The sequence below is a fragment of the Siphateles boraxobius genome, unplaced genomic scaffold, assembly GCF_051911475.1.
Source record: "Siphateles boraxobius isolate OS27281-9 unplaced genomic scaffold, OSU_SipBor_1 46, whole genome shotgun sequence".
Lineage (NCBI taxonomy): Eukaryota > Metazoa > Chordata > Actinopteri > Cypriniformes > Leuciscidae > Siphateles > Siphateles boraxobius.
The window spans coordinates 11,451,283-11,465,687 of record NW_027509097.1 but is presented as its reverse complement, the minus strand read 5'-3'; the positions used below and the strand labels follow the sequence as shown (position 1 = coordinate 11,465,687).

Here is a 14,405-nt window from a genome sequence, read left to right as displayed (position 1 = left end):
TGGCACCATCTTATTCAGTATTTTTTAAAACCTCCCTTTACCAAGATAACAGCTCTGAGTTTTCTCCTATAATGCCTGTATGAGTTTGGAGAACAACTGACAAGAGATCAGAGACCATTCCTCCATACAGAATCCCTCCAGATGCTTCAAATTCCCAAGTCCATGTTGATGCACTCTCCTCTTTAATTTTCTATAGGGGAATGGCCATGGCAGACCCTTGCACAGTGACCCATTTTTGTGTTGATTTCAATATTTGTTTTGGATAATTTCCTGATGGAAGATCCAACCACTGCCCATTATAAGATTTCTAGCAGAGGCCGTCAGGTTTCGATTTTTTATCGGTTGGTATTTGATAGAATCCATGATGCAATGTATCTGAACAAGATGTCATCCAGCAGAAAATTAGGCCCACAACATCCCTGTGTTCTATCTTGTGTGTTTGCTGCCAAAAAGCTTTTTTATTTTTTTTATTTTATCTGGCCATAGAACCCGGTCCCAGGGGCGTCGCTAGGCCCTTTTTAGGAGGGCTTCAGCCCCCCTAAACTTCTGCCTAGCCCCCCTAAAAATTTGTGATTAATATGATTACAAAAATTCGCGTTTGCTTCAGTCTTGTTATAATCAGATTCAGCACGTTCTTCATCTTCAATCCGCAACAGCGCCGAGCGGAGAGAACGTCAGAAACAGAGGACAGGGCGTGTGTGTGTGTGTGTGTTCATCTGAGCCTCATTGGTCTGTCACTGCTCGTCAATGTCAGAATATTTGAGATGACCAATCAAATCAAAGTAGGCGGGCTTTATGTTCACTGACGCTGCTGAGCGCGAATTTTAACAGTGCGACTCCATGCGTACGGTCAAGTGCGCGATAAGATGCAAGTAGCTAAACTTAACATTTCATATTTGACATTTTTTTAGGTCATAAATGTTAAACGAATGACAAAAAATAATCAGGCAAACTAATATAGTCTTGTCTAATTTCGCCATTTTGAGCTGAAAATAGGCCTATGTTACGTGACTTATGTAATGTAATAATTAGTTTACTGTCATTGTGAGGGGACAAGAAACATTATCAAAGCCGTTTTCATCATGTTAGGCACAAGATTAATAATGAATGTGTACATATTGAGAATATAACACAAATTGTAGCCTTTAGTAAATTAAAAAAGCTCAGTTTTAGGAGGGAAAGAGAAAGGGATGAAGACACTGAGAAAAAAGAAAGACTGATGGAGATGAGGAGAGAGCAGGTATTGACAAATAATTTACTGCCCACTGACATGGTTTTAAAGCTATTTCTTATCCTTTTTTTTTTTGTCTTAAAAACGTCTTGAAATGCACATATCAGAGAAATAAAAAATTTGAACGCACTACCAACCAAAAATTTAGGACCTCTTTTATTATAAAGCCCTGTCTACGGCCCTGTATTAGGCATAAGATCAATAATGAATGTGTAGCCTAGATATTGTGAATGCATTTAATAAACTTAATTAACTAGCTTTAGTAGCTTTCAGTAAATAAACGCATCTGAGAAAATGATTCATAGGCAAAATCAACCTATCAGTTGACCCTATGTTTACTTTCTTCACTGACAGACAAAAATGAAAAGCCTATCAGTCAAAGCTCAGCTTTAGGAGGGGAAGAGGCAGGGCAAGATAAAAACAAAGAGAAAAAGAGTGTGATGCTGATGAGGAGAGAAAAATAATCAGCTGTCCATTGACGTGGCTTTAAAGCTGTTATCCAATTTTTTTTGGCCTTCAAAACATCTTAAAATATGTAGATCAGAGAAATAAAAATTTTCTTTGGGAAATCCAGAACCCCCCTATCTGCCCTACCTCACATTTGGGACCACAGTGATTATATAACCCTGACTTTGCATGGTAATGAAACTGGTTAATAGTGAGCATTAGATCCTAAACTAAAGTGTTACCTTTTTTTTAATTTTATTTTTCAAAATCATACCCTCATTGGGGGCTTACGCCCGTTTCACACATACTCCGTTTGCAGTGCGTATGCGGTGCGTATTTTTTTCCGTACCCATGTTAACAGGTTAGAGCTTTCACACTGCACGCGGATGCAGTCCGTCGATCCGTTCCAGTTGCGGTCGTTTCCGCACCGAGTCTATTTTTGCTGTGCTGCAAACGCTGAATTAAAGGGACAACGCACGGTTCGTGGTCAAAATGAACACAGATTGACCTGAAAATGTAGTAATTTCACCATAAATGCATTTAATTCAATAAAAGGTAGTAATCTCACAATGTATTTAATTAAATACTACTTTTCATCTTTTTACTTTAAGACCGGGGTTTTAAGCAAGGAAAATTACAATTTACCTCAACAAGGACATAATGAACGAAACTCGTCTCATTCGTGGAGATGGAGAAACAAGTTCTTTGTGACATGCAAGATTTATTGTATTAAAATTTAAATGCAAAAGAAAAGGCATGAGAGTCGGCTGTTTTTGTCAATTTTAAGTTTTAATTTAAAATGTTTGCGATTTTAATATAAGTAGGCTACATGGTTAAATATTTCACCACTTGCTTGAGCAACTTAATATACAGTATATAGAAGTAATGCATGGAATTATAGGCCTATGTTGTTTAAATTGTGTTTAAACATGCATACGTCCATTCAAGTTTGTATACAAAGAGAATCACAATGCTGACAACTTTTTTTTTTTTAAAGTTGCTGCATAACTTCTGGATTAGAAATAAAAATAGTGAGTAGCCTATGTGTTTGTGGTACAGCCGCGGATCAGTTACGCACTGCACTGCAAACGCAGCATATGTGAAAGCACTATAGCGTGTGCTGCTCCTGTACCGCATACGCACCGCAACACGCACCGCATACACACTGCACACGGAGTATGTGTGAAACGGGCGTTAGCCCCCCTAAAATGAAAATCCTAGTGACGCCCCTGCCCGGTCCTATATGAAGTTCCAGTAGTGTCTGACAACTGACTATGCTGGAGTATGTTTATGGATGAGAGCAAAGGTTTTTTCGTGAAATCCTCCTAAACAACTTGTGATGTAGGTGCTGTTTGAGAGGCTTGTATTGACATAAACATTGATCAGCGAACATAAACAGAAGCTCAACTGAACCTCTGTTTCCGTTCGATTGAGCAGGTTCTTCGAGAATGAACCTCATTGGTTCTCGCACATCAAGCGAACATTCTGGAGCTTCAGTTTACCACAACTGATGTGTGCGTTGATCATTTTTTATATGTGAATAAAAGCCTAAATTCAATCTGTTCATCATATAAAGTGATTGAGTCTGTTTTTGGACTAAACCGCTCAATTAATATGGATTAGGTTTTACAATCTTTTTATGGATTTTTGGAAGTGACAAAGTCTCAGTTGCGTAGCGGTCAATGGAGGGACAGAAAGCTCTCAGATTTCATAAAAATATCTTAATTTTTGTTCCGAAGATGAAGGGTCTTATTGGTTTGGAACGACATGAGGGCGAGTAATTAATGACATAATTTTCCTTTTAGGGTGCACTATCCCTTTAAGAAAATATAGACACGTGTCTACCATGCAGATTTGTGACTTTTCCCGTTGAACGGAACTTTTTATTGATTGCCCAGATGGTGGAAATGGGAATTTTCAATGCTTTGGCTATTTTCTGACAGCCACTTTCTAATTTGTGAAGCTCAACAATCTTTTGCTGCACATCAGAATTGATTGTGGCCAATGTGTATTGGAGAAAAACATTTATTTCATAATGAGATTTCCCCCACATATATTTATTAGTTTTACTTCAATGAAAGATTTTTGTGATTTTTCTGAATGAAAGATCAAAAGGATGAACAATGCATTTTCACAGGCTTCTTTGATCATATTTACCAAGGGTGACAATAATTCTGACCATGACTGTGCAATTATTATCAGCTTGATTTATAACAGAGAAGGAACAATCCCCTTCACTACTTACCACCATTTCCTTAACACCCATGATATTGATGACCTTACGGATGACCTCAGGAGGACAAGGTGAACCAGCAGCAATACCTGACAGAAACAAAATATAGGATTTTAGCAGAACACTGATGAAAGTGGAGGATGAACTGCTTGATTGCTCAGAAATCTTGATAATATTAATGTAATCAATCTCAACCTCCATTTAGCAGTAGATTTAGAGATTATAAAAAAGTTTGATTGACTCACCACCCTCAATTGATGACAAATCAATCTGGGCCAGGTCAGGCTGACTCAGCATGTCAATAAACATAGTAGGGGTGCCGTAGACAAACGTACACCTGTGTAAACAGTACATTTTCTGCCAAATTGAATCAAATAAATACAGCTCAGATTTTTTATTCCAGATATGCATGACGTACACATGACCTTTGATCCTTACCCAAATTCTACATGACTGTCCTCTTTATATGTCCCTGTGTCTTTTATTTATGACAACACAAATTCAATATGGATAAAGAGAAAGTGGCACCAAGTACCTCTAAACGGTTTAGAATTATATCCTAATGCAAAGGGCAGATGCGCAATTCTCTAACACATCAATTCTTGTTTTGAGGTTAAAAAAAAAATCACAAAGAAAGTTTAAATTCATGCATCTAAGGATTAATTAAAAGAGAATTCATGACTGCATACTTCTCTTTCTCTATCGCCACCAGGTTGGCATGTCCATTATAACCAGAAGATGGGAAAACCAGTGTACAGCCATGAACAGCCATGACCATACCACCACCCACTGAGCCAAAACAATGATACAAGGGCACCGGCAAGCAAACTCGCACGTTATTCTGTAAGAAGATTAAGGTAAAAAATTACCCAAACTGTATGTACTGTGAAGAAAAATTTATGGAGATTCATTTACACAAAATATTTTCTGTTCTGTATTGTAATATCAGTATGCTAAACAGTGAACTGTATTTTTGCAATAGACATCTAACAATCTATTTTCCAGACACAGATCCTACATTTTATAGAAACAAACACTTCTTTCAGTGTATGACAAACACCCACCCTCCAGTTGTAGCCTACGCGCATGCCGATGAAATAAGCATTGTTCACAATGTTGTGATGAGACAGACAGGCTCCTTTGGGCTTTCCAGTTGTTCCCTGAGAATCATAACAAAATAAATACAAAATAAATCGTTATTTTATCGAATTTATTTGTTACATTTGGCTTCACTGGGCTAAGACTTAAAGCTAAAGTGTATCATTTTTTAAATGTCATAGCATGCTTGCTTTTATGCAGAGACAACAGTAAGTAGGTCATTTCTAGGATAATTTATCTGAAACGTGTAAACTCTATGGCTCAAAACATTGCAAGTTTCTCTTGACAAGCCCAACACAGCAACATTAAGTCAAACAACGCTTGGCGTTTGGGGTGTGAAAATGACTTTGATCTACCAATAATGTGTTTGAGGTAATCTGTCTGAAAATAAGAATTATTTTTGCTATTATGTTTGGTGATGCAAGTATACAAATTAAAAATATGAGTACCGATGTAAACTGAATGTTTATGGGGTCATCACAAACAAGTTTCTTCTGCAGGTCTTGTAGTTGTTGATGATGTTGGCTGCTTCCTGCCTGCATCAGATCTTTTAAGTGGAAAGTTCCTGGCTGCTGACTGTCAGTCACGATCACAGTGTGTAGGTCTGGTAGTCTGAAGAAAGAAAAAAAAAATACAGCGTTTCTCAAAAACAACAAAGTAACTCAGTCAGCCTCTGGCCCTTAATATTGATTATGTATATCTTCATTTTATTACATCACTTGTACCTTGAACTCTTGATTCCTCCAGGTGAAGCGGTCTCCATCTCTGGACAAAGCTGCCTTAACATGTCACAGTACCTTTGGGTCTTGAATTGATTCGGACAAACTATTGCATTGCACTGTACCTAAAAGAAGCATTAAGCCATTAATAATGTGTAAAGTTTGCGTATGCACCTTATTCCTGACGACCTTACTGCGTTTTGAATTATGGGTGGCACTTCCGGTTTGGGGAACTTCCATTCAAAAACGCTGAAACTATTCATTTCAAATCATATGGTTGTCCTACAAATAAAGCTGATCTGTCAGTTTGACTGGATGAACTGTCAATTCTCCTTCATGATTTATTTTCAGACATCATGAGAATAACGTTATACTTGGTATTTTAATGTGACATGTTATAACAAGAATATCTATGGCAAGAGCTCTTTTCAGTCGCTGCTTTCTTTTCCTCATGATTATTTTCTTTTTTTCCCTTTGCAATCCGCTGTAAAAGTATGAAAAAGGACAACACATGCTGCACATTTGTGGTCTGTTCTGCCATATTTAATTTACAATATATTCCATTAATAATTCACTGGAATGCAGGAAGAATCTCTCGTTATTCTCCTCAAATCCTCACGTCTCTTTCCGGGTTTGTTTTCACAGGTAAATGCAATTTATGCAATAAATGACGGAAATCACTTTGAAATAGTATCACGGAATGCTGAAGTTAATGAATATTTTTGATTAAGGCAGCATAAGTTACATAATAGAGATATATACTAGCCTACTACAGTGATATTTAACCAAAGTTTATTAAATTTAACCACTCGTGCTTTTGGGGTTATTTAGTCTGTTGTACTGTTGGAAGTACCTTGTTGATGCTTTTACACTTTTAAATTTCCTTTTAATGTTCGATGGTGAAGACTGAGTAGATTAATGTCATCTCATTGTGACACTTTTTTAACCTATTGCATTCATAGAGCGAGCCTTTCACTGATTGTTTACAGCTTAACGGAAGTTACACCAATAATTCGCACAAAGCGTCATGGGGCGTAGGAATAAGGTGGATGTGTAGTTGAGACCAAAACGAAGCTTGTTTCTGCCTCAGTAAAAAAGGGTAAAAGTCCTTGTATTTCTCATTATTAGGGACCTTATGTCTCATAATGTGAATCTCTCAATGGCCACTTTATTTTTCAGAATTGAGACTTCTCATAATTAAAAAAAATAATTTGTAATGGCAACTTTATTTCTCAATTTTTGAGTTATATATTTATAAAATCAGACTATTTACTTTGAGACTTACTTCCATATAAAACTCAAAAACAGGCTTCCATGAAAAAAAAAACCTTGTTTGAGTGAAAATAAACCCAAAATAGTCCTGTAGTTAGGGACATTCCACTGTTACTTGTTCTTTTTTGCATGTATAAACATTAACTTACCTTTCTGAGTGCAAATTCTACCTCTTGCGGTTGATAAGCCGGGTTCACTGAAACCTGTAAAATCCCAATAAACTTGAGCATGTGAGAGACCAGCCATTGACAAATCCTCAGATAAACCAAATTACAAGACACTCAACAAAAACACTCACCAAAATGATCCCTGCTTTAGCCGTGGCAAACTGCATCAGTATCCATTCATAGATGTTCGGTCCCCACATCCCTAAGCGATCACCCCTTTTCAGCCCGACAGCCAGTAGACCTGCAGCAGTCTGTTCCACCTGAAATCAAAATACTACCACATTTTTACACTGGCCCTGAAAAAAATTAAAATGTAAGGTGGGTTTAAAACACAAATGTTCATTATATTAGGAATAGATAAATAATTTAATACTAATACATCACATATTATGAAAGAGAATCAAGGGAATCAAGTTTATGGTTAATCTAAGGCACACGAGTTACATGTTATGTGGCAAGCTGTCACCCCACTCTTGCAGATTTGCACTTTATACAATCAATAAAAACAGACCCTTGGCAATGTATAATGCAAATATGATTGGCAAATAGTTTGTCATCTTCCTCATTTGATTAAAGCCTCTGTAAATGAATAAGTGTAAATGTCTTTCACCCAGACATTTTTGTCCTCTGAAAAGATGCATGAAAAGAAAAATAGAAAAAATATTCAATTTGGATGGGTGTGATGGCTAAGGCCACACTGAATGAACATTTCATTTAAATGGTTCTAGTTTACTTTGTATTTTTATTTTTTGTAAGCGAAATTGATATTTCGTTTGTTCTAAGGGATTCATGTTTTTTTTGTCTGTTTAATATATTTCCCCAAACATTGGAACTGGGGGAGCTACGTTGTCTCTTTAGCACGCATTAAACCTCAAACAGCGACAAAGCAAATAAAAATTTATTTCTAGAGTGCACGCTAGTGAGTAAATGAAACCACAACCAAGATAGCGGTTTGAAATTTTATTTAAGTTTGTTTGAATGTGTACATCTCACCCGTGGTTCCGCCGGGATCCATGTCTGCAGCATGGAACAAAGGCTTGGAATTAAAAGGACGCAGCCTTTCCTGGTGTCCTTTATATATTTGGTTGGGAATTATGGGAAAATTTTTTTTTGTGTGTGTATGTATGTTTAAGTGTATTTTCATTATTGCTTTATGGTAAATGTGATTTTTATGTTTATTTGAGATTGTGTATATATATACATATTTTCCCCCTTTAAGTTTGATGTAATGGAACGAGAATTTTTGGGAGACCCCTGAAATTATAAAAATGGTTAGGTCTGGTTTGTTAAAAGGGCTTCATTTTCTGCTGCTGGGTTAGTTCTGGTGAGAGATCCCTAACAAACATCTGAGACCCAGAACTCAGTAATGTGCTGGATTCCCATTTATTAGTCAGTGTTTTTTTTTGTTTTTTGTTTTTTTCTCTCTCTTTCTTCTGCACAATGGTCAGTTCTTAAGTGTTGCAGTCAATAAAATGACACACAATAAAAATTTTATGGAAGAACCCTTACAATGGGAATTTGACCCTTACAATATTCACCATGAAGTAATATGCTAATATGTTCTTGAGGAATAAAAAAACACTGCACTAAAAAAAAAAAAAGGATATTCCACATGGAATATGTGTGTCAAGACTAATGGCACTATTTTGTGCTAAACGTTCCTGCTGTGTGATATATTATTGCTTTTCTGTAAATGTTTAACTTTGTCACATTGATACACTTTAACCCACTCCTGCTGTCAATATGGAAGACAGCAGCCACACGTGAAGCACCTATCTCTGCTAGATAGCTCATATCAGTCAATTTAGAAGAAAATACTGGGTTCAATGTGGAATATGTATTAATAATCACCTTGATAGTGAGTTAATGTGTTTTCTTGGTCATGTTTACATTCACAGAATAACCAAAGACTACTTGAATAATAACATTGTATCATGCCAGTGACCGATTTCACTGTGCTTTATTTATATATTTATAGACCTCCTGTGGGGGAAAATCAAGTTTTTAATGTTGTTTATAGGTCTATGTGGTGTTTTTAATATGCTTGTGCAATATTATACAAATATTAAACATACAATCTGCATATTCATAAGTCAACACCTTTGCAGAGCATATTCTCCTTAAAACTGTGAACATAATATAGTCTAAAAAAAACGCAGTTTGAAATCGCTGGTGTTTCTGACGTCACAAACTATCTTCTAACCAATCACGTCAACGTGCCGGCGGGCTTTAGCATATCATTAACCGCTGCGAAGCCAGGTTATCCCGGTATATTTTTTGTTGATATGAAAAACCGGGTACATTTAGCAATGCAGCAGGTGAATTACGATGTTATGATTAACAATATGCCTTTCTCCACTGGTGTTCTATGATGTTCAAATCATTTTCTAAGGATACTGATTAGATTTTTAGAAGGCAGACTGAGATGGCGAAGGGTAACATGGTTTGTGAAACATTTACACATTATTAGGTGTTTGATACCGTAGTCAAGCAAAAGACTAATCATATCAATAACCAGTATGTGTCAGATGTTGTAAAGAGAGATACCATTGTGGTGCGTTTACTAGAGTAACTTGAGTAAAGTTGAGCGAGTGGAAGTTGGTATGTGTGAGTGGAGGCGGGGCTAATTTGCATATTCATGGTTCTGCGTATACCAATTGAAGCATGGGTGTAAAGATGAGTTTTAATGGATAAAATCATTGACTACAATGAGACTTTAAAGTACAGGCTATACACAAAGTAAAATGGGTGTGTGGGGAAAAAAATGGAAAACCTCATTTGCTGTTTTAACTCATTCTTCTGCCAGAACTGAATTTGGAATCTGTGATAAAAAACTTATTTAGCTCTTATTAATAAAGGGCTGCTTAGGAATGTGTGTATTTTGTATATTTTCCTCCTTAGAACCAGATTTTTGTGCCCATTAATTTAGTTTTTTTTTAAGGTCATTACATTGTTTGGAGCATAAGAAACAAATTGAATGAAGACATTTTTGAAAACAGATATATTCCATGATTTTAGTCCTGGTGTCCTCTACAGAGGTCATGTATGAAAGCAATCCCCTGTTTCGTAACAAAGTCATATTATAATTTAAAAACCCATAACATTTATCTAAATTGTTGATTTCTGACAAACAATTACAAAATTTATCAGATTTTAATATAATATAAAAACAAAATATTATCATATTTCCAAAAGAGTGCTAAATTTTATCATTCAGTAATTTTTAAAGACCAAGGAGAGGGGGTTGTCATGGCTACAGTACTCTGCAAAGCCCTGAATTGTGGCGGAATTGTGGTTTTCCTCTCTCCCACGACTGAGGGGTATGAAATGGGAATCACTGCGGTTAGCATCACTTTTCTAACAAGTTCTCTATAGGAAAAACAGAAGCAAAACCACTCACGTCTTGGTAGAACTGAGCAAAAGTCTTGCGTATTCCATCCTGGACAAAAACCAAAGCTTCCCGGTCAGGGTAGCGCTCCGCTGAGGCTTGAAGACACTGGTCCACAGTACTAGAGAGCAGCGGATGGGAGGAGATGCCATGGACATAACTGGTTGTCAGGGTTGGGGTGCTGGGTGGGTTATCCACATGTATGGCACTAAAAAAAGAGGGGAGAGGAGAGTGTGTGTTTATAAGAGATGCAGAGAGACATCTGAACGGGAAACGAATGCATACAAAAACGGGGGAAAAATTGGGGTTTGTAAACTGCGACTACTTTTAATTTGTCCTTGGGTCTGGTGAAGTTCATCCTGAAGGGAGAACAGAAGCTAAAAAACATCCTGACAACATTGTTTTTTTGTAAGGAAAAGGTGAAATAAGGGATGTCAGCTGCTGTACTATTTCTCACTTCAGAGAACCAAGAAGATGGTTTTTGTTAATGCCTTTTTTAGCCTGCTAAACTTAACAGTTGATATGTCATTTGAAGATACAGGATCATAGATGAAATTAGCACATAAAGTGAATTACTACTATATATAAAATAATCTTACATTGAATGAAGTCTGATTTGCTCAACAAGGCTGCATTTATTTGATCAACAATACAGTAAAAAAAAAAAATATTAGGGATGTAACAATACGCTCATGTCCCGATTCAATACCACGATACTGAAACCACAATACAATATTTTTGTGATACTCCAAGACATTGTAAAAGGTTAACACAAAATGTAATGTTGATTAAAATGACAAATTGTTATTACATTGGGGGTGGAAATGAATAGGCTTGGACTTCGTGGGGGTAACCCAATGCAGAGGACAAAAAAAAATCATGATTCTGAAGCTGAAAATACAGAATTATTTCAGACAACTATGCTTGCACTCTGTCACTGACTACTAGATAAATTTAAAATAATGTAGGCCACTTTTTACTGTTAGCATAAGACATTTGGCATTATCAAGACCCACAAAAATTCCCCCATTGCATTATTATACATTATATTCAATATTAATATACATAGTAGTAGATTAATGTAGTGACACTAAAACTCTATAAACTAGAATTTTTTGTTTGTGTAAGAAAAATATACATATTTAATCCGTTTCAAAGTAAAATTCTGGCTACCGGTCATACACAGTCTACTTGTGCCTAAATCACAACTTGCGGAACTTGTGACGTCAGAAGTAGCGTAGTGCGTCTTGGCGTAGCGTAAATATCAGCAGTACGTTGCATTGCTCGCATACGTTGCGCTTTAGACTTAAGTCGAATCCGTATGTTCATTTGGTTTGACTTTATAAAGTTTTAAATATGGATATTTTTCTTACAGAAACGCATCGCATCGCTCCGCTTCAGAAGGCCTTTATTAACCCCCCCGGAGCCGTGTGGAGCACTTTTATGATGGATAGATGCACTTTCATGGGCTTCAAAAGAGAAACAGTCATTCACTGCCATTATAAAACTTGGAAGAGCCAGGATTTTTTTTTTATATAACTCCGATTGTATTTGTCTGAAAGAAGAATGTCATATACACCTAGGATGACTATTTGAGTGTGAGTAAATCACGGGCTAATTTTCATTTTTGGGTGAACTATCCCTTTAAATATTACAATTTACAATTATTACAATTTAAAATACTGTTATATAATATAATAAATGAGAATTTATTATATACAATCAAATAAAAACTGTTTTAGATTTTAAAACATTTGACATCTGATTCAGTGCTCAAGAAACATTTCTTATTATTACCAATGTCGAAAAAAGCTGTGCTGCCAAAACATGATACAGAAATTTTTGGTGATAAAGAACAGCATTTATTTTTTTTAAAAATGTTGGATCATTATGAATGTCTACTGTCACTTTTGATCCATTTAAAGCATCCTTGCTAAATAACAGTAATTAAAGAAAATGTATTTAAAAAAATATATATATGGGGGGGGGGGGGGGGGGTGGAATAAACCTTACTGACCATCAATTTAGAAAGGCAATGTTTGTTCAGTTTATGAGCGTTAAAAACCAAGCGTTAAAACTAGACCAACCAACTTGCTAAACAAGTTAGCACAAGTCTGTGAGTGTGAGAAGTAACCATTTGAGACTGGTTTAGGGTGAGGGGTTATTCAGTCGAAGAATCTTTATTCAGTCAAGAGAGAACTTTTTTTTTTTATTAATAATATTTCCCACGCGTAGGCTATTTCTTTGGAGAGTCAGTTGAAGGGTTAATAAAAACATTTCCTACAGAAACTGATGTGTATGCTATTCATCAGAAGAGTTATTTTCGAATTTCCAAGAATATGGAGACAAAATTACAAAAACATATGTATAAAAAGCAATCTGCCACATGTTTGTCACCCCCCGCCGGATAAATCATAAAAGATGCATGTTTTTATGATGCCTTACCAACTTTGTTGAGAAGCTACGAAAGGAGTCCAGAGTCTCTGCAGAAAGTGTGTTTTGTAGAAGCTCGCGGTAGTTCGTAGATTAGTCAGAAGAATCTTAGAAGTCATCTTTCAGTTTCACCTTTACGACGGACAGAAGTAACGTAAACTCTGAAGAATCTCAGTTTAGTTTTTTTAATTCAGAAACTTGGATGCTATTGCAATCCAACAAAAACAGGTAGCCTACCCCAGACAAGACCATAAGTGAGATAAATGCACATAACAGAAAAATTAAAACTCCTGAATTAACTGCATTGGTATGCATGAATGCTCGACTTCTAAGCAACAACAAGATCTTGCCACCGCGACCCCAAAGTTACATAAAGTTAATCGCTAACCAACTAACGTTACACCTCAAGTTGCAAGACTAGCAGCTGCAACGGAATGAACTGTAGAGGACGCAAACAAACGTCACATCAGAATCAGAATCAGAAAGAGCTTTATTGCCAAGTGTGCTTACACACAAGGAGTTTTCCTGGGTACTGAAGCTTCCAGTGCACATATACAAATACAGATACAACAAGAAACATAGTAATACAAATTCTACAAATTAAATAAAAAAATATGAAAACTATAAAAAAAAATACAATATCAGGAAGCTCTCAGTAGCGGTATTAACTTTAACTGGCATGGCATCTTATGCACAGAAAGTCTTTGGGACATGATGTTTAGTGGCACGTCCGGTTTCATTTGCACATGTGCCAGCGGAGAATGGCATGTGCCACCAAAACCCAGTTACTTACTGTAGCTCCACCTCTCTGGACGTCATGGGTTGACCTAGTCCAGCTCCAACTCTGTGGATCTTAAGTTATGTCTACGAGTCACGCAGGTACTGGGTTACTCACAGTGGTACGAGTACGACCGGAACCAAAATAGTCTAAAATAGTCCGAATATAAACACTTATTATAGTGCTACTTATTATTTATACTGTAGTGATGCAGGATGAGACAAAAACACGCTTTGGAAAATGGATTCATGATAGCCTACTCGCTTATATAATTTTTGTAAATTTTGAACACAAACAAATGTTACGGACTGCAGTTCATGATTTCATGTTATTCTCACAATGGTAGTAAATTATTCATAATTAATTGATTCTACTTTGTTATATGTTACATTTTCCTATCTATAAAACTCTGCTTAAATAGCTACGTTCAGAAAGTCTGGTTTGTGGAATTGCACACACAGACAAGCCAAGTGATACTTATATGTAGATTTATGTAGATGTAGATTTATTTATTTATAATATTCAAATATTTTATAAATATGAATTTTTGCATATATTCTCATATAGGCAGCAGACATACATGGGCACTGACATTATATATGTAGTTTACATATATTGACATATATTAAATTTCTGTAT

General features: G+C 36.2%; 1 protein-coding gene across 1 annotated transcript in view; it reads right to left on the bottom strand.

Moving 5' to 3' along the window:
• The window catches only part of acsf2 (acyl-CoA synthetase family member 2), a 28,849-nt gene extending 15,129 nt beyond the window's left edge, over positions 1-13,720 (bottom strand). The window contains exons 1-10 of the mRNA XM_077200813.1: positions 13,001-13,720; positions 10,568-10,763; positions 7,299-7,427; positions 7,150-7,203; positions 5,735-5,853; positions 5,459-5,621; positions 4,976-5,071; positions 4,601-4,752; positions 4,157-4,248; positions 3,924-4,000 (exon numbers count right to left, since the gene is read on the bottom strand). Coding sequence (XP_077056928.1) covers positions 3,924-4,000; positions 4,157-4,248; positions 4,601-4,752; positions 4,976-5,071; positions 5,459-5,621; positions 5,735-5,853; positions 7,150-7,203; positions 7,299-7,427; positions 10,568-10,763; positions 13,001-13,107 — 1,185 coding nt within the window. The 5' untranslated portion in view covers positions 13,108-13,720. The remainder of the gene's footprint in view (positions 1-3,923; positions 4,001-4,156; positions 4,249-4,600; positions 4,753-4,975; positions 5,072-5,458; positions 5,622-5,734; positions 5,854-7,149; positions 7,204-7,298; positions 7,428-10,567; positions 10,764-13,000) is intronic.
• Positions 13,721-14,405: the final 685 nt, after the last annotated feature.